This window comes from Tricharina praecox (genome assembly GCF_024521635.1).
Source record: "Tricharina praecox strain CBS 144465 chromosome Unknown BZA05scaffold_3, whole genome shotgun sequence".
Lineage (NCBI taxonomy): Eukaryota > Fungi > Ascomycota > Pezizomycetes > Pezizales > Pyronemataceae > Tricharina > Tricharina praecox.
The window spans coordinates 915776-933532 of NW_026250405.1; the positions used below are offsets into that span (position 1 = coordinate 915776).

Sequence of the window (17757 nt, forward strand, 5' to 3'; positions counted from 1 at the left end):
CTTCCGTGCGGACCGTGGTTAACTATATAGCGGCGTGCTTACGAATATGCCATGAAAGTGCAAAAACGTAACTGCCGCCTAACGAAACTGCCCATACGCTCGAAGCCGACGCAATGGGCATTGTCCTGGTGATTTTCGGGTGCGTTGACGGTAAAGATCGAGTGACCGTTGTGCACTAGACAGGGGATACGGATCAAATGTTCAGAAGGTGCAAAAGCGAGTTCGAAGATGGGTATCCTAAACCGGAGCCTACACTCAGCATCTTGTGAAGACGAGCCTACACTTGAAAAAGTTGTACCTACAACTATCCTTACCTTTCAGATGCCCATTGTCAGGTACTCGCTACTTCCTATCCGTGACCAAGAAGGAGTAGGTTTTACCCTTATGCCTAATGGTCAATCAATTGCCTGTAGATATAATACTAGTGTTATCGTAGGTAAGTAGGTCTAATTTCTACCTTCACCCATAACTTCTGTTGCGATTCTCGTCCAAAAGCCACAATGCACATCATCACGCCACACCATCACTCGCCGAAGGTTTTGCACATTGGTAATATTGGTAATATCTGCACACCTCTCGAATCCTGTTTATTTTCATACTTGCATCTGCTTCTGTCTGCAGTCATCCGCTATTTTTTGCGAATCGGTCGAGAGTAATATTTACTCGTACTTTTCCCAACAACTTCCCGAAGCAGGACCGAGTGAGCGGTGGATGCACAAATGTGCCTACCCACCTACCTACCTGGCTCCGAGACGTGAAGAAAGTTGACGGGATTAAGTGTTTGCCCTTGAAACTCACTCCTTAAGTGTGCCGTTCAATTCGCTGATCTGAGTCGAGCTCTGGAAATTGTTCAAAGGCTTCACTCGTGGATGGGACATAAAACCTGTGGTAGTTTGGCCTCGTACTGTTGCCTACTTCTTCACAAATCTTGGGATACCGCTTTACCGACCATATTAACCTTCCTTAATACTGCCTTGGCTCCCTACAGCATCGTCAGCTATCCTTTTCCACCAAGAGACACCCGATAAGCCTGGTGGGTTTCGCATTTCAGCCCGATAAACCCGCAAAACGATGAATACCATCTCCGCATGGCAGTGCCTTCTCATCGGAGGCTTAGCCTACACCATTATCTGGAGTATCTACACCCTCTTCCTCTCGCCACTACGTAAAGTTTCCGGCCCATGGTAACTTGCCATTCCCCCCCATCATTCGCCATCACTAATCCACCCCACAGGTACGCCAGCCTCACGCGGCACTGGCTAACGCCGTACTCGGCGGTAGGCCAGCAGCAGACGGCGCTCGACATGCTGCACCGTCGGTACGGCCCGATCGTGCGCATAGCGCCGACAACCGTCAGCTTCGCGCACGCCAGCGCAACCCCGGCGATCTATTCGCGCGCCAGCGGCCTCCCCAAGGACCCCGTCGTCTACGACCAGCTAAACGTCCTGCACCGGCGGCACTTGTTCGTGATCCACGATCCAGCCGCGGCCAAGGCGCGGCGGCGTCTGCTGGTTGGCGGGTTTGGTCCCGCGAGGCTGCGGGAGTTTGATGGTGTTGTGGCGGAGATGGTGGAGAGCGCGGTGGAGAGGATTAGCGAACAGGCAGGGAAAGAGGGGAGCGCGGATCTGCTGAAGTGGTTGTATTTCATGGCGGTCGATGTCGTCTCCGCGTTTGGGTTTGGCGGCGCGATTGGGATGCTGGAGGGGGGCGAGGTGGGTGCGATTTCCAGAGTGAGTGGCGGGCGAGGGCTAATGGATGGATGGATGCTTAGGAGACGCCCATTATTAAGGACTACAAGGCGATGACTCAGTACATCGGTCTCCGCCTTGCCTTCCCCTGGCTGCTCTGGCTAGGAAGCCGCCTCCCATTCGGCCCCGCGCAGCGGATCCAGGCCACATTCGACCGCGTGGAGGACTACGGCGCGGAGAAACTGCGGGAATTCAGCGGAGAAGAGGGCCGGCTGAAGAAGAACACGATGCTCGCGCGGATCGTCGAGGAGCAGAAAAAGTCAAAGTCCGATTCGAGGTATCATCTGGACAGGAAGGATGTGGAGGCGGAGGCGGCGGCGATGTTATTTGGCGGCACCGACTCGGTGTCCAATACGCTCGCATACACGATTTATGCCATACTCTCGCACCCAGAGGCCCACGCCAAGCTCCTGGAGGCCCTCGAGCCGCTGAAGGCCCAAGACACCAGCACGCTCCGCGACGATGATTTCAAGGAAATCCCGTACCTCCAGCATGTGCTCGACGAGTCGCTGCGCCTCTACGGAGCAGTCCAGGTTTTTCTCCACCGCACCGTTCCCGCGGGGGGCAGAAAGCTCGGCGGCGTGTTTCTACCGGAAGGAACCACGGTGGGCACGCAGGCGTGGAGCGTCCACAGAAACGACGAGTTCTTCCCCGAGGCGGAAAAGTTTATCCCCGAGCGCTGGGAGCAGCCGACGGAACTCATGAAGAAGATGTTTATGCCTTGGGGAGGCGGGTCGAGAAGTATGCTGCACTGTTCCGTCCCTCGGTGCTGAGGCTTGTGCTAACCGGTGGTAGTCTGTATTGGTCGGGGTTTGGCAATGATGGAGCTCCGGAGAACTACGGCGGTTTTCTTCCTCAAGCTGGGGAATAGAGTCAAACTTGCACCCGGAACGAATGCGGAGTCCATGGAGGCCGAGGCGTATTTTGTGATGCGGCCGAAGGGAGGGAAGGTCGAGGTGGTCATCACGGAGTAATGGGCTGGAGTCAGTCAGGGTGAATATTGTGCTTTTGGAGTTGTGCTTTGTGATTTCAGCTTTTTGGTAGTTACATTTTACTTGATATCACGTTGGAATTGGGAATTCGAATCATTGGTGGCAATACCAGACACTACGGTACCTACCTAGTATATCACTCGATGACTTAGTCGCGGTGGAAGGCACAGTCACCCGTTTCATTCCACTCTCAAGATTGCACCTCTTATCTCTATAAGTGGTTAAAACACTCCACACTTCACAGCTCGATCACTAATTCGAATGCTCACCAGAAAATAATTTGCGAGTGATATCTCGAGTCTCGACGTCATACATCATATGCCACACTGCCACACAAACGCCGCCACGCCAACACCGCCACACAGACATCTACGCCGCCACACCGCCATGGATATAAAGTTTCGTTGTGGTGGGAGGACCCTTACGGGGTTGCCTTACGGAACCAAACTTCAAGCTTCGGCAAACGAAGGGCTCGAGCTTACTCTGCCTGCATCTACGGAAGACATGCAACACCGTCCGATCTTCCGGGGGCGAACAATTCGTTACCAGTAGTGTCGCACAGCCCGGTAGGTTTTCGTGCTGACCTGCATGCATTGAATTGAGTGCACTCTAGGAAGGCGATCCGTTTTCCTCGCCGGTTCCTCGCCGGTTCCGTGGTGTTCTGTCGGACGTTGTTGATATGTACGCGTAGAGTAGGTACTCTCTGGTCCTAGTGGATATGCATTTCCACTCTAGGTAGATCCGGCTGTCCCCAACGGCCCACGATCATGTGCTGTGCTGGTGGTTCGGGAACTTTGTCTTCCGGGAGTGGGCAGAGCGTCGGCCAGAGTCTATCCTTCTCCCTCCCTGCATGCGGACTAGCTGGATCGCGGCTTCAGGGTGCGACTCGGGTCAAGTCCCGTTGCTCGTGGGGGATCCTGGGACAGGGGCTGGCGGGAAAAAGGAGAAGGAACACGGACAAGAAGAACGACGCGAAGCTCGCTGATAGGCTGGAAAGTCACAGCTAAACGCGAAATTTCAAAGCAAATGGAAGGAAAAATATTAACATCCACACACCCCAACCCATCCCTAACTCATCGCCTCACCCTCCGGCTCCGATCATCCGTGTATGGGCTGGTGATTCGTTCTTTGCCGGGCTGCCTGTCTTTCGTCTTGCCGTTCCTGCCTGTACCGTCGCTTTCGGGGGTTAATGTCTAACTGCTCTAAAATAATTGCCATTCCTCGTCCCGGTACTTAATCGCCTGTCACCCCCCCTCCCCAGTACTCTCCTCCTCCTTGCATCTTCTTCCCCAATCACACTCGCTCGCTCGCAGAACGGTTGTGGTCGACCTCCTGAGCTGCAACGGACGGACACATATCACCGTCGTTTATCACCCTCACTTCGCTCACGACTACCATCAACCCGTACTGCGGTACCTGACAGTCGCTATGGATATCGTTTTGGGTGTCTTCGACACCTTTCTGTTCGATCGGTTCTACGCGACGATTCTCCCCGGTGCGGCATTCCCGTCCGCCGGCAATGCCACGGCCCCGATCATTGAGAGGAAGCCGATCGAGTTGGACTCCGTTTCGGAGTACTTCGGCTGGCAGCCGTCGGAGTATGCACATGCCTCACGACTCGAAAGGGACAATGACGTTCGGCTATTGCTTTCGCTCTTCCTCATCACATGGTACGGACCTGCCTCTCTGTCACGAGAGTAAGTCGAGCAGCTTGCTGACAAGTGTTATACAGGCTCTTCGGATATGTCATCTACTTCACGTTCGCGACGTTCTCCTACGTCTTCATTTTCGACAAGGACACCTTCAAGCACCCCAAATTCCTCAAGAACCAGATGCGCCAGGAAATCGTGCAGTCGATGGTGTCGATGCCCGTGATGGCCGTCTTCACCGCCCCGCTCTTCTACGCCGAAGTCAAGGGCTACTCTAAGCTGTACATGGACGCCGAGAAATACGGCATGTGGTACATCATCGCGCAGTTCCCGATATTCCTGATGTTCACCGATTGCGGAATCTACTGGATCCACCGTGCCCTGCACCACCCGACCATCTACAAGCACCTGCACAAGCCGCACCACAAGTGGATCATGCCCACGCCGTACGCCTCGCACGCCTTCCACCCTTTCGACGGCTTCGCGCAGAGCGTGCCCTACCACGTTTTCCCCTTCATCCTGCCGCTCCACAAGTTCAGCTATCTGATCCTGTTCACCTTCATCAACATTTGGACCGTGATGATCCGTACGCTCTCCCCACCCCTCCCCCATCTTACGCAGGAAATCAAACTAATAGCCGCGCAGACGACGGTGAATACGTTGCCAACTCCCCCATCATCAATGGCGCCGCCTGCCACACCATGCACCACCTGTACTTCAACTACAACTACGGCCAGTTCACGACGCTGTGGGACCGCCTCGGTGGCTCGTACCGCAAGCCCAACATGGAACTGTTCTACCGCGAGACGAAGATGAACTCCAAGGAGTGGCAAAAGCAGGTCAAGGAGATGGAGGATATTGTGCAGGAGGTCGAGGGCGACGACTCCTTCCGCGAGTACGCTGCTGCTCCGGTCGAGGATAAGAAGACCAAGTAGATGTGCCGCGAGAGAAAATACGCAGTGGCGTGTTGTACAAAAGCGAGACGAGGCTGTAATGGGAGAGTGGCGGTGTGGGAGGATGCAGTGCGCGGCGGTGTTTTCGAGGTGAGAGTCGGTTTCTGAGTCGTTTGGGCAGACGTACAGGTCAATAGCAGAAGGCTAGTCTGTATGTCTGCCGTCTGACTTTGAAACCGTCTTCTCACCTCTTTCCTCCTTTTGCGTTTTGGGTCGCAACGGATATCCGGAGTTTGTGTTTTTCTTGTTTACTTTTTTCTTTGTTTCATGAATAGTAGCACGGTGGATGGTGTGACAAAAGTGCGTGTTTAATATTGATCGCTCTTCTCTTCTATTCTCCTCATTGTGAGAATATACCGTGCAGGGCTTGTGAATAGTTAGATGCAAACATTAGAGGCTAGTGAGATATGCGTGCCTGGAAACGCTCATGTTGTGCATGTTGCTCCCGCCCAAACGACAGCCATAGAAACGGAAAGGGAAACAACTCCACAAACCAACGCTCCATAATAAACCCCATAAACGCCATCGCCCTCCCATAAGTAGCCATAATCTGTAGCCATCGCAATCCCCCGCGGCCTATACCCCACTGTGCACCATCCCCTCGCCGCCCACCCCCTCGCCCTCGCCCTCCTTCCCTCCCTCCTCCACCTCCACTTCCAAAAACTCCCTAACCCCCCTCCAAACCTCCCCCTCCATCTCCCTACCCACAACATCATTGCGCGCATTCAACATGCCCACATCGATCTGTCCCTGCGCGACGGGTATCTCCGCCGCCTGCAGCTGCATGATCTGCCGTCGCAGGCGCACCGTGATGCTGCTCAGCAGCGCGTGGTATCTTTCAGCGTGGTGCGTGAAGACTTCTTCTGGGCTGGGGGTGGTGGAGGGGTCGGCGGGAGGGAAGGGGGAGAAGGGGGTGGTGGAGGAGAGGGAGGAGGTGGTGGAGGAGAGGGAGGTGGAGGTGGGAGGCGTCGTCAGGCAGCGGATCGCGGAGCTTGCGGTGCTGAGTAACAGGGAGATGTCAGCGTCGATGCTGGTGAGGTCTGCGATCGCTGCGGCGGCGGTGGGGAGCGGTGGCGGCATCGTGTGTGTTTTTGGTGTGTGGTGGGTGGTGTGTGGGGTGTGTGGTGGGAGCGGTGGGAGCGGGTTGTCGTGAGTGGTGTGTTAGGTGTTTGGTGAGGGGTTGAATGGCAGCGGGTGTTTGGGGATAGTGGTGGGCAGCGGATTGAGGATTGCGCACGGTTGGTTGGCGTGTCAATGTTTCGCGACGGGAGTAAATAGTGGCTTGCGTGTCTCTGTTTCACGACGAGAGTCAATAGATAGTGGCTTGAGTGTCGGGCAGCTCATCCGTCCAGCGCCCATGTGTTTGGTTTTAGTGCGACAAACATCTCACACACACCTCCGCCGGGTGCCGCTTCCGCTCCCTTACCCGGCGCGCCCGTTAGAGTTGCAATCGGCGGGCACACACCCACGCGCGTGTTCTCGCAACAAATCACTCATCCACACGCGTCTCCACTTTCACAGCGCTCCGATTTATTACCCACTCTCCTCCACGCCCCCCGCGCCAACAGAACCCCGGGCGAATACGGAATAACGATACGGCTGTTTCAAAATGGGGTGAGTAGTACAATGAACAGGATTTTGCGCGCGCGCAAAATAATGTGGTGTGGCGTGGTGGCTAACGAGAATGTGTGGTTGTTGTGGTGGATAGGAAGCTCGTGAGGTTGGAATTGTTCAGTGGGTTCTTCCCGTCTGCAGCGGAGAATTGGGATGGGAGTGGGATGCTGATGGGGAAACAACACAGACTTCAAGTCGTATAAAGGCCACCAGACGATACACCTCGGCGAATCGTACTTCACATCGATAATCGGGCCCAATGGATCCGGAAAGTCGAACAGGTACCTTTTGTTCTACGGTTGTTTCCGCGGTGTGTGTGTATGTGTGGCGGATGCTGATCGGAAGTGTGATGCGACAGCATGGACGCGATCTCCTTCGTCCTCGGCATAAAATCCTCACACCTCCGCTCCGCGCACCTCCGAGAACTGATCTACCGCGGCCGGAAGCTGCGCAACGGCGGTACGGCAGGCGCCGACGAAAGCACACAACGCGACGACCCCAAGAGTGGCTGGGTAATGGCCGTGTACATCGACGATGACGAATCGGAACACAGGTGGAAGCGCAGCATTACCGCCGCAGGCGGCAGCGAGTACCGTATCAACGATCGGCAGGTCACCGCCGCGGAATACAACGCCGCACTGGAAGAGCAGAATATTCTTATCAAGGCGCGAAATTTCCTCGTGTTTCAGGGTGACGTTGAGGCGATTGCTAGTCAAAGCCCTACGGATCTTACGAGGCTCATTGAGCAGATATCGGGAAGTCTCGAGTACAAGGCGGAGTTTGAGCGCCTGCAGGTTGAACAGGAGAAGGCGGCGGATCAGTCGAGCTTTAATCTCAACCGGAGGAGGGGTATTAATGCCGAGATTAAGCAGTACCAGGAACAGAAGCGCGAGGCTGAGCAGTATCAGGCGAAGATGGGCGAGCGCGATGAGGCGATTGTTACCCATATCCTCTGGAAATTGTACCACTTCCAGGAGAAGATGGAGAGGAATAAGTCCGCGATTGAGGAGCACCATAATGAGATGAAAGAGTTCCGACGAGCGCATGAGAAGTACGCACAGCAACTGGAGGAGGCGCAGCAGGAGCAGGCGAAGGCGACGAAGAGCGTTAGTAAGCAGGAACGGGCTATCAAGAAAAAGGAGAAGGAGAGGGAAGAGAAGGAGACGGGTTTGGTTCCTGTTGTCGAGAAGATAAACATCTCCACCGCGCACCTGAAAAAATACCAGACTCGCATCCGGGAAATCACGAGGGACTTCGAGAACCAGAAAGCCACTGTTCAGAGTCTGGAGAAGGATCTGAGTGTGGTGAAGAAGGCGCAGACAAAGTTCGAGAAGGAGCAGCAGAAGGCCGCTGAAGAAACCGGAATCGCGCTCTCGGATGTCGACCTAGCCGAGTACAACAAGCTCAAGGAGCAGGTCAACACCAAGATCGCCGAGGAGCAAATCAAGATCGACAACTTCACCCGCGAGCAGAAAGCCGATTCTGAGGCGGTGAACTCACTCATCTCCAAGGTCGAGCAGACCAAGTGGCAGCTCTCCAAGCTCGAGAGCGAAGTCCAGGACCTCGAGGAGCGACGACAGGAAATGAAGACCATGATTTCTCAGCTCACCCAAGATATCAATGCGAAGGAGACGGAACATTCGGCTCTGGCGTCTGAGCGGATTAGAAATTTGCAGAGACATAAGGAGCTGGACGAGAAACTCAAGGATTGTCTCAACAAGCTCATTGAGGCCGACGATGGACGACGACAGACCGAGCGCGAAGTCAAGGTCAAAGAAACCATTGCCGCACTCAAGCGTATCTTCCCAGGTGTCAAGGGGCGTGTGGCGGAGCTCTGCAAGCCGAAGATGAAGAAATACAGCGACGCGGTTTCGACAGTCCTCGGTAGACACTTTGACGCCGTTGTGGTCGATAGCGAGAAGACGGCGAAGGACTGCATCGAGTACCTTCGAGACCAACGTGCTGGACAGGCCACATTCATCCCCCTGGAGACCATCCAGGTCAAGCCGTTGAACTCCAACCTCAAGAGCATGCACAGGGGCATGAGGATGGCCATTGACACCATCGACTTTGACAACTCGGTCGAGCGGGCGATGCTCTACGCCTGCGGCAACGCTGTCGTCTGTGATGACCTCAAGGTGGCCAAGTACATCTGCTACGACATGGGTGTAGAAGTCAAGGCTGTGACTCTGGATGGGACCGTCATCCATAAGGGCGGTCTGATGACAGGAGGAAGGGTCGGTAGCGGAGGTGGTCGGCGGTGGGAAGACCAGGCTGTCGAGGGATTGGGACGACTCCGTGACAACCTCATGGCACAGATCAAAGCATTGCCCAACGATCGTCGCGCCCCGCAGGAAGAAGCTCTCCAGGGCGAGATCACTGGTCTCAAGCAGAGCTTATCGTTCCATCGCGATGAGCTATCTCATCTCGAGCGAACCCTCGCCGGCAAACAGAAGGAGGTGGTTCACCACCGGAAGGCGCTCCAGAAGCTGGAGCCGCAGCTTGCCGAAGCCACCGAGTCACTCGACCACCTCAAAGCCCAGCTCGAGGAGCTCCAGCAGGTGGTGTCCAAAGCAGAGGATAAGATCTTTAATGCCTTCTGCAAGCGACTCGGCTTCGAGAATATCAGAGTGTATGAGATGCAGCAGGGAAGCTTGCAGCAAGAGGCACAGCAGCGGAGACTAGAGTTCAAAACGCAGATCAGCAAGCTCGAGTCTCAATTAGTGTTTGAGACTGGGCGGTTGAAGCAGACCAAGGAGCGGATAGAGAACCTGAAGACCCTAGAGCAGAGGGATGAGGCATTGATCGAAGAGCAAGAAGCGCTGAAAGAGAGCATCCAGGAACAGATGGATACCATCGAGGCCGAACTCGAGAGTATGCAGGAGACCCTGAGTCGGAAGCGGGAGGGATTGGAGGAGCGTGCAAAGAAGGTGGCAGAGTTGCAACGGGAGGTCCAGAAACGCTTCGGAGAAGTGGAGGAGACCAACAAGCAGGTCGCCGCATTGGAGTCCGAAATCGAGCGACATGCAGCTGGACGGTATGCAGTCCTGCGGCGGTGCAAACTCGAGGAGGTCGAGTTACCACTCACCGAAGACTCCGCGCCCATCGACGACCTGCCCATCGATGACACGTTTCAGCAGCAGCCAGACCCGGATGCTATGGAAGTCGATGAGGACGAAGAGTCTAATGCCGTTAATAACGTCTCCACACAAGACTACGGCATCGAAGTAGACTTCCACGCCCTACCATCAGACCTACGAAAAGACGGTGATGAAAAGATCGAAGACGACCTGCTGGAAAAGATCAAGATCCTTACCGGCGAACTTGATCGCATGGCACCAAACATGAAAGCCATCGAGCGTCTCGAAGGCGTCGAATCCCGGCTGCAGGAAACCGAAAAAGAATTCGAAGACTCCCGCAAAGCTGCCAAGAACGCAAAAGACAAATTCATCGCAATCCGCGACAAGCGCTTTGAGCTCTTCAACAAAGCTTTCGCACACATCTCGGAGGAAATCGGTACGGTATACAAAGACCTCACCAAATCAGCAGCCTTCCCACACGGTGGAACCGCCTACCTCGACCTCGAAGACACAAACGAGCCCGTCAACGGCGGTATCAAGTACCACGCCATGCCCCCCGCCAAGCGCTTCCGTGATATGGAGCACCTCTCTGGTGGAGAAAAGACTATGGCTGCGCTGGCACTGCTCTTTGCCGTGCACTCGTACCAGCCTTCGCCGTTTTTTGTCCTCGACGAGGTCGATGCTGCCCTCGACAATACCAATGTCCAGAAGATATCGAATTACATCCGCACCCACTCGGGCCCCGGATTCCAGTTCATCGTTATCTCCCTCAAGGCGGGACTGTTCCAGCAGAGTGATGCCCTCGTTGGCATCTATAGAGATCAGGTCGAGTGTAGTTCTAAGAGCTTGACGTGAGTTCCTCCCACCCCTCAATCGTTCTAATAAACACTTACTAACTGTTGGCAGGTTGGATTTGCAACAATACATCGACCAATAATCGTTGTCCCTTTTTTTTCTTCCCGTGTAGGATTTCCTCGTTTCTCTCTTCTTGTGTTCCTTAGTACCTAGTGGGTGGCCGGGTGGTCTCTGTTGCTGAGTTTCGAATCGAGTATCTACTTCTGCTTTTTTCCTCCGCTCTTTTTGTGTCTTTACTTTGCGGATTACCCTTGATCGAGAAGATTTTTTGCTTGCTTGCTTGATTGTATTTGTAGTTGCACCTTTCTGTTTCTGTCTCTGTTTCTGTTTCGGGGTGCTTTTTTTTGGTTGGGGGGAATCGGGATATCAATACTTGGGTAGTACCTAGTACCAAGTAGTACTCTACCTTCCATTCACCGCTTCTCACTCACGGCTATCTACTATGTTCTACACACACACAACACGGAATTATCGAAGGACCTGTCCCCTACATGCCCGCGCGGTTGTAGGTGATAGCCGGGTGGAAAGTGAAAGAGATATGTAATCTGCCATGATAAGGTCGAATGCAATGATGATTAAACAAAAAACCTTCCCCTACATGTCCGGGGCCCGGGCGGTTGGAGATCTGTTGCAGTGTACTAGCACGTCGGATTGGGCAGCGGCAGTGCGTTTGCACAACGATATTCCTCACTTAGGTAGTTATCTTGTCTCTGAACTGGTTACCGCTGTGCTGTGTTGTGCTGATGGTTATGTAGAGTACCATCTAACTATCTCCGCCCTGCCTACAGGTTTCTCTGGAGAAATTCTGTAAATACACTCGAATGCTGTTGATATCACTCGCTGCCAACATCTCTACACCGGCCCGGAGTAGGCCGAGTTCGAACTTCGTGCACCGCAGCAAAGTTACAACAGCACCGGCACTAATCGCACCCATAGCAGTCGGAGACAGTGAAGATGAAACGGTATATATACTTATATCCGCCATGGTCTACCTACCATAGTAACTGAGGCCAAATGCAATGCCTCGACAAAATCAAAATAAACCAACCAACCGCGCCCCCATCGCGTCCCATTATGCACCCAACACCGTCTCCCCGCGGGCCTCAAACTTCTCCACCCCCACCGCCTCAGCAGTCTCCGGCCCAGCCCTCCCCTCATCGCCGGAATCACTAACACTGGCACTGCTCCAGTCGAGCTCTAGCTCCTCGCTGCCCCACGAGCGCAGCAGATGTTTCTGCTCCCTTGCGAGCCGGCGGAGATCGTTGCTACTAGGTGCCTCCTCGATCTCGATCTCGAGGCCGCCGCCGCCACGGAAGCGGGTCAGGTCGCGGCCGTGCTCGACCTATGTTCGTATGTATCAGCCACATTCCACTCCACAAGGGGCGGGGGTAAGGGGGGAGGGGGTGGGGGGAGGGGGGGGGTAGCAAACCATCCTCTCGATCTTGAGCCGATTCTCAACAAACTTCAGCTTGGAGTACGTGCACCTTTGCCCACTCTCTAGCATTCTCGCGAGCCGCTCCCTAGTAGGATCCGCGAGGATGTACCAAAAGTCGCTGAGCGCCGTTTTCGGCCAGATAGTGATTGTGCCGTCGAATTTCTGCAGGAACACGGAGCTCCAGTCCTGGCTCATGGGGCGCGGGAGGAGCTCGAGGTGCCGCAGAACCTTGAGCCACTTGGCCATGTCGAGCTTGAGGTACTGCTCGAGTGCGGACCCGAGGAAGCCGCCGCGCCAGCCCTTGCCGCGCCGGTGCGTAACCGGCCGGCCGACCGCCCCCCGTGACGAGAAGAAGAAGATGTTGACGTGCGGATTCACCTGCGAGACGATCGTGAAGTTTACGTTGAAGTGCAGGTTGAGCGAGCGGATCGGGATGTCGGTGCGCAGACTCCCGTCCTTCCACTTGTTGCCGAAGCTATAGGGAGCAATGGTTCCGGAGCGGGTTTTGGTCATCAGCACGACCGGGTTGAGGATGCCCGGGACGGCGGCGGAGGCGAGGACGGCCGAGAATATGCAGCAGTCTGGCGCGGTGAGGTGGTTCAGCAGGAGCGAGGGCGAGTGCGGGTCCGACGGGATGCAGGATATGTTGAGGATCCGGCCGGTGCGTTGGTACGCTTCCTTGAAGGTCATGGAGCCCCGCGTGAACCAGCAACAGCGACATGCCCAGTCGATGCTGTCGAAGCGTGCGCCCGTCTTCCACCAGCGGCGGATCCAGGTCAGGGTGTCGTCGTGACAGGCAGTGATTTTGTCGGCGAGTTCGGGGACGAGGAGTTGGCGGAGCTCGGCGTCGGTACGGGTGCAGATCAGGGCCGCGACGAGCGCACCGCCGGAGGTGCCGGTAATGATATTCGGGAGGAGGTTGGCATCGAGGTGGGCTTTGACCACGCCGAAGTGGTAGTATGAGAAACTTGCACCGCCAGATAGACACAAAGCCGTCTTGCCGTAGTTACTCGAGAGGTGTTTAAACAGCACTCTCTTCTCATCGATGGACAGCGACGGGGTCTCGCACAGAAACCTGAGCGCCTTCTCGACTATCCCATATCCATCAGCCACCATCACCACCGATCACCACTGGAGCAGCGCACTCACCTTCATCGACGAAATTCTGCACCAGTTGCTTCGTGCCATAATAGCTCTGGCTGTACATGCGCGCGCTCTCTATGCCCGCAAAATTATTCTTAACGCACATCTCGACGAGCTCCCTAAGCTCATGGACGATCCTTTCTTGCTCCCCCTCACCCTCCCGCTCCTCCGCCTTCGCCTCCGCGCCCTCCCGCAGCCTCCTCAGCTCCCTCACGATCCTCCTCACCGTCTGAAAGTCATAATACGCAAACGCGTCCTCCTCCTTCCAGGCATCAACCCCCAAGTATTCGTCGAGCCTCTCCGCAGCCTGACACCACTCCCCGTACCCCCTCGCGGCCCTCAGCCGCGCGCGCAGCCGATTCCTCTCGCCGCGCCACGTAATCCAGTACTCATACTGGCTGACATAGAAGCGGGTCATAACATAGAGTGCGGCGAGAACCGCCATCCACGCGGCCACCACCACCAGCAGCGGCCACTTCAGCAGCGCGTACACGAAGCCCTCGCGCGTCTCGTCTTTGCCCGGTTTCCGTCTTCGCCCCCGACCCCGCCGTGGTATGGAGGAGGCGGAGGAAGGGGCGGGCTTGGGCCGTATACGCTCCCGTACGGGCCGCCAGTCGTTCAAGGCGCTGATGAAGTGGTCGTCGCTGTCTGGGTCCGGCGCGGAGATTGCACGCGCGAAGGAGGCGATGTCTATGCGTGTTCATGTTAGCTGGCTATCCCCCTCTCCTCCCCCCCCCACTCCCTCCGACGAATGCCCCCTGGAAATGTAGAGTAGAGTAGAGTGCAGTACCCACCAGCATCGTTCGCAAAGCTCGTATCAAAGTCCGGCAGGTTCGGGGGGTTCGGAGTGTCGGTCGGAGTGTTCGTCGGCATCTTTGTATCGCTATCGTAACCGTGGGAAGTGGTGGTGCATCCTCTTGCTCTTGCGTGCTGTGTTTGTTGCGTGTAGTAAATATGGGACCCCGAGTGGCGAAATCTCCCTGGACTCGGACTTGGACTTGGTGCTTCGAAGTAGCTGGAGTAGAGTAGCGTTGTGTTGCGTCACTGATGGATGGCATGGGGCCAGGATCAGGGGCTCGCGCTCCCTCCGAGCTTCCCCCCAGTGCCCTCAGTGCCCCATACTCACGCGACTAGCCAACCACCATCCACCCACCCGCCCGGCGCCCGCCCGCCTGCATACGGCATATCTCGATTCTGAGATCTCGGACGAGATGTGATGTTTCTATAATTGTATTGCAGCAATGTATGATACGAACGAACGAGTAGGTACTGTGGTATGGTATCGCGAAAAGTAAAGCACAGTAAAGCACAGTAAAGCAAAGGTAGATAAAGCAAAGCAGACTTTCAAACGCCGTACATGATCCTCTCCTTACTCCCCCTCCTGCTCCTCCACCTGCTCCTCCTGCTTCTCCTCCAGCTTCTCCTCATGAATGGCTTTTGATGGACATGGACAGGACAGGCAGGCCCACTGCAAACCAACAAAAAAACGTGACAAAAAAATCAAAAAAATCAAACAAAACCCGAGTAAACCACCCAATCCGATCCGATCCCGATCCGTCGCCCATGATAAATAAGATGCAAATGATGATAAAAATCCAGAGCAGACCCTCCCATCCGTAATGACGCCGCAGAGACAACAAATGACAAGATAAATCACACAAAACAAAAACGAACGGATGTCAAATGAACCAGCACTGCATCCCCCACCCAGCAGAAGTGGCTGGCTAAGTAGCTACGCCTTCTTCCTCCCCCACCAAGCGCCAAACTCCATGCACTCACCGCCGCGCAGCCCATGGCCATCGAACCAGTTCCACATCAGCTCACGGTACCAGCCATCCCACTCGTCGAGGTCAATCTCGTTCGCGTCCCGCAGCATAGGCTCCATAGCCTCGATGAGCTGGACGAACGCGAGCTTTGCGAGCTGTCGTACGGCGCGCTCCTCGTCCGCCAGCGGGGACGGGTAGCAGCTGTCGATGGAGGTGGAGGATCTCCGATTGCTGTAGTGGTGCGATTGTGCGCCGCTGCCTCTCCGTTTCCGAAAGACCTGTTTCGACGAGCCCGCGAGGGATTCGACGCTGCTGCCGCCGGTACTCCGTCGCTTCGAGCAGGTGGAGCTGGAGGTGTCAGATGCAGAATCCACGTTTGGTGATTCCCACCAGATCGTGTCCAGCGGGAGAGCGAGGCGTTTGGTTTGTATGGCGGTCACGTTGTCTTCCATGACTATGCTTGGGCCGGCGAGGGTGCATGGTACCGGCGGGAGGTCGCGGCCCATGAGCGCTTTCTGCACCCGCTCGTTCCATTGTTGGATGAACGCGTTTTCGCTGTTGGGGTTGAGTTGAACCATGCCGCTCACGTCGTAGGCACTCGATGTCGGCGAGTAGGGGATGCTTGTACGCTGGATCGTGCGGATGACGTAGTCGTCTTTTCTAGAGTTAGCATGCGATGATCGACACGGACCGAGGCGGAGACGGGGAAGGAGACGGTGAAGGAGACGGAGACGTACTGCACTGGAGCTCAAAGCACCCTCCCGGTCTCAGCAGACGCATCATCTCGCCGATGATGCCGGAGTACATATTCTTCGCCGGTATCGACAGCATCATATCCCTCGCAAAGATGAAGTCGAACGAATTATCCTCGAACGGCAGCGGGGCCATGAGGATGTTGTGCTTGACGAACCTAAAGTTGACGCCCTTCATCTCCATGTATGTGGGCTCGAGGTCGAGCCCGGTGAACTCGATGTCGGGCCGTCCCAACGCCGCAAAGTAATCGGCCATGCTAGCGCTCCAGATGCCACTGCCGCATCCCAGATCGAGCACCTTCTCGGGGATCTTCTCGCGCTTGAAGTCGGTGCAGCAATACCCGCCGTAGAGCTCGCGGCTGAGCTCGTGCCACAGCGCCTGCCGGCTCATCTCCTTGACGTCGCAGGCGAGCGGATACGGTATCGAGTCGTCGTTGTGGTATTTCCGTCCATTGCGGGTTGTGAACGGAGGCTTTGGCTGGGCCGATGTGCGTTTCCGCAAGCGTGATGCGGGCGAGTTTGGTATCGGACTCATGATCGGATCGGAATTGAGGAGGAATACTGCTTCCATGGGATGGATTACGAGCTTTAGGAGGCGGGCGGGGAGGAGGGGGAGCTAGAGTTGTGGCGTTTTGTGTTGGCGGCGGCGTCGCGTGATGTTGGCGGGCGGGGAGGGGGGGGGGATGATCAAGGACACGTGAATGCGGAGAATCAAGATGCGGCTTGCAGGAGTACTCGAGGGAGATCGAGGGATGGATCGGGCGGGCGGGTTGGATTGATGATGGCAGAGGCGACGACAGCGGACACGCGTGAAACAGCTAAGGATCTCGACACACAAGACGTCAACGGTTTTGGTTGGGTTGGGGGCAACGGAGAGACGAGACAGAGCCGAGACAATTCTCGCAGTGATAGTGGGCGAGAGCACAGCACGGAGAGCGGTCGGGGAGCACATGGTATTTAGGTAAGATGCTGCAGCGAGCGTGGGTATGTAATTGTAGATGATCCAGAAGCCAGTCAGGAAAGAAGAAAAGAAAAGAGAGAAGCAAAGCGGGCGGGCGCAAAATTACCGACCCAGTGCGATGGGTGGGGTATGGTATGGGGGTGGGTATGGGGGGTGGGTATGGGGGGGATTGTGTGTGTGGAGTGAGTGTGTTGGGTGGAAGGGCGGAAGGGTGTGGGTATGGAGGAAACAAGGCCGCAAATGAAGCCGTGCCTGGCTACTCGTCCACGATGATGAAATGAAGCTTTACTCGACGGGCTCCTAGTGCGGATCCTCTCACCTCGTCCTGTTGTTTCCGACTTGCTGGCAGCGGGCCAAGGAACCCCAATGCAGGCAAGCTGAGGGTCCCAGCAATTTGGTTGCTCCGTCCGTCGGTAGATGGCCCCTTGACCCCCTTTGACCCCCAGGAAGAAAAAGCAACGTCTGGGAGGGGGATATCGGGAGGAGAAGATCTCGGGATTTCGGGGAGGGAGGAGGACCGAGTGGGGGGAGGAGGGCTGGAGGGCTGGTTGGTGGAGGAGGGTGGAAGGTGGAGGAGTGTGCGGGCGGGTGTGCGTGTGTAAGTGGGAGTGTGTACGGCAGTGGTTGAGTTCTCTTTCGAATCCGGATCCTGATTCCTCCTGCTGCTGCTGGTTGGAGGTTGCGGGATTATTGTGTGATGTCCGTCTGCCGTCTGCAGACGGATCGGTACAAGCTTCGTTCGTTTCGAAACGGTTTGGAAGCGGTGGCCGGGGTGATGGAGCGTGAGTGCGTGAGTGCGTGAGTGCGTG

The 17757-nt window shown here is 55.8% G+C and overlaps 4 protein-coding genes across 4 annotated transcripts; 2 read left to right on the plus strand and 2 right to left on the minus strand.

Moving 5' to 3' along the window:
* Positions 1 to 113: 113 nt before the first annotated feature.
* BZA05DRAFT_433695 (cytochrome P450) lies at positions 114 to 2767 on the plus strand (the record flags this gene model as incomplete). Its single annotated transcript, XM_051486274.1, has 8 exons — positions 114 to 139; positions 322 to 369; positions 414 to 432; positions 989 to 1033; positions 1096 to 1184; positions 1235 to 1730; positions 1772 to 2489; positions 2544 to 2767. 8 exons carry the CDS (start codon positions 114 to 116, stop codon positions 2720 to 2722), a joined length of 1620 nt encoding a protein of 539 aa, XP_051342994.1. The 3' UTR covers positions 2723 to 2767.
* A 1034-nt stretch (positions 2768 to 3801) lies between these two features.
* On the plus strand, positions 3802 to 5649 carry BZA05DRAFT_387032 (uncharacterized protein). Its single transcript, XM_051482535.1, has 3 exons — positions 3802 to 4410; positions 4473 to 4975; positions 5035 to 5649. Exons 1-3 carry the CDS (start codon positions 4169 to 4171, stop codon positions 5322 to 5324), a joined length of 1035 nt encoding a protein of 344 aa, XP_051342995.1. The 5' UTR covers positions 3802 to 4168; the 3' UTR covers positions 5325 to 5649.
* A 2-nt stretch (positions 5650 to 5651) lies between these two features.
* Positions 5652 to 6685, minus strand: BZA05DRAFT_471154 (mediator complex protein-domain-containing protein). Its single transcript, XM_051487945.1, has one exon. It carries the CDS (start codon positions 6420 to 6422, stop codon positions 5919 to 5921), a length of 504 nt encoding a protein of 167 aa, XP_051342996.1. The 5' UTR covers positions 6423 to 6685; the 3' UTR covers positions 5652 to 5918.
* A 5278-nt stretch (positions 6686 to 11963) lies between these two features.
* On the minus strand, positions 11964 to 16558 carry BZA05DRAFT_415737 (uncharacterized protein; the record flags this gene model as incomplete). The annotated part of the gene is made up of 9 exons (XM_051485334.1): positions 11964 to 12233; positions 12321 to 13417; positions 13476 to 14159; positions 14264 to 14399; positions 14623 to 14691; positions 14726 to 14738; positions 14843 to 14903; positions 15249 to 15890; positions 15973 to 16558. 9 exons carry the CDS (start codon positions 16556 to 16558, stop codon positions 11964 to 11966), a joined length of 3558 nt encoding a protein of 1185 aa, XP_051342997.1.
* Positions 16559 to 17757: the final 1199 nt, after the last annotated feature.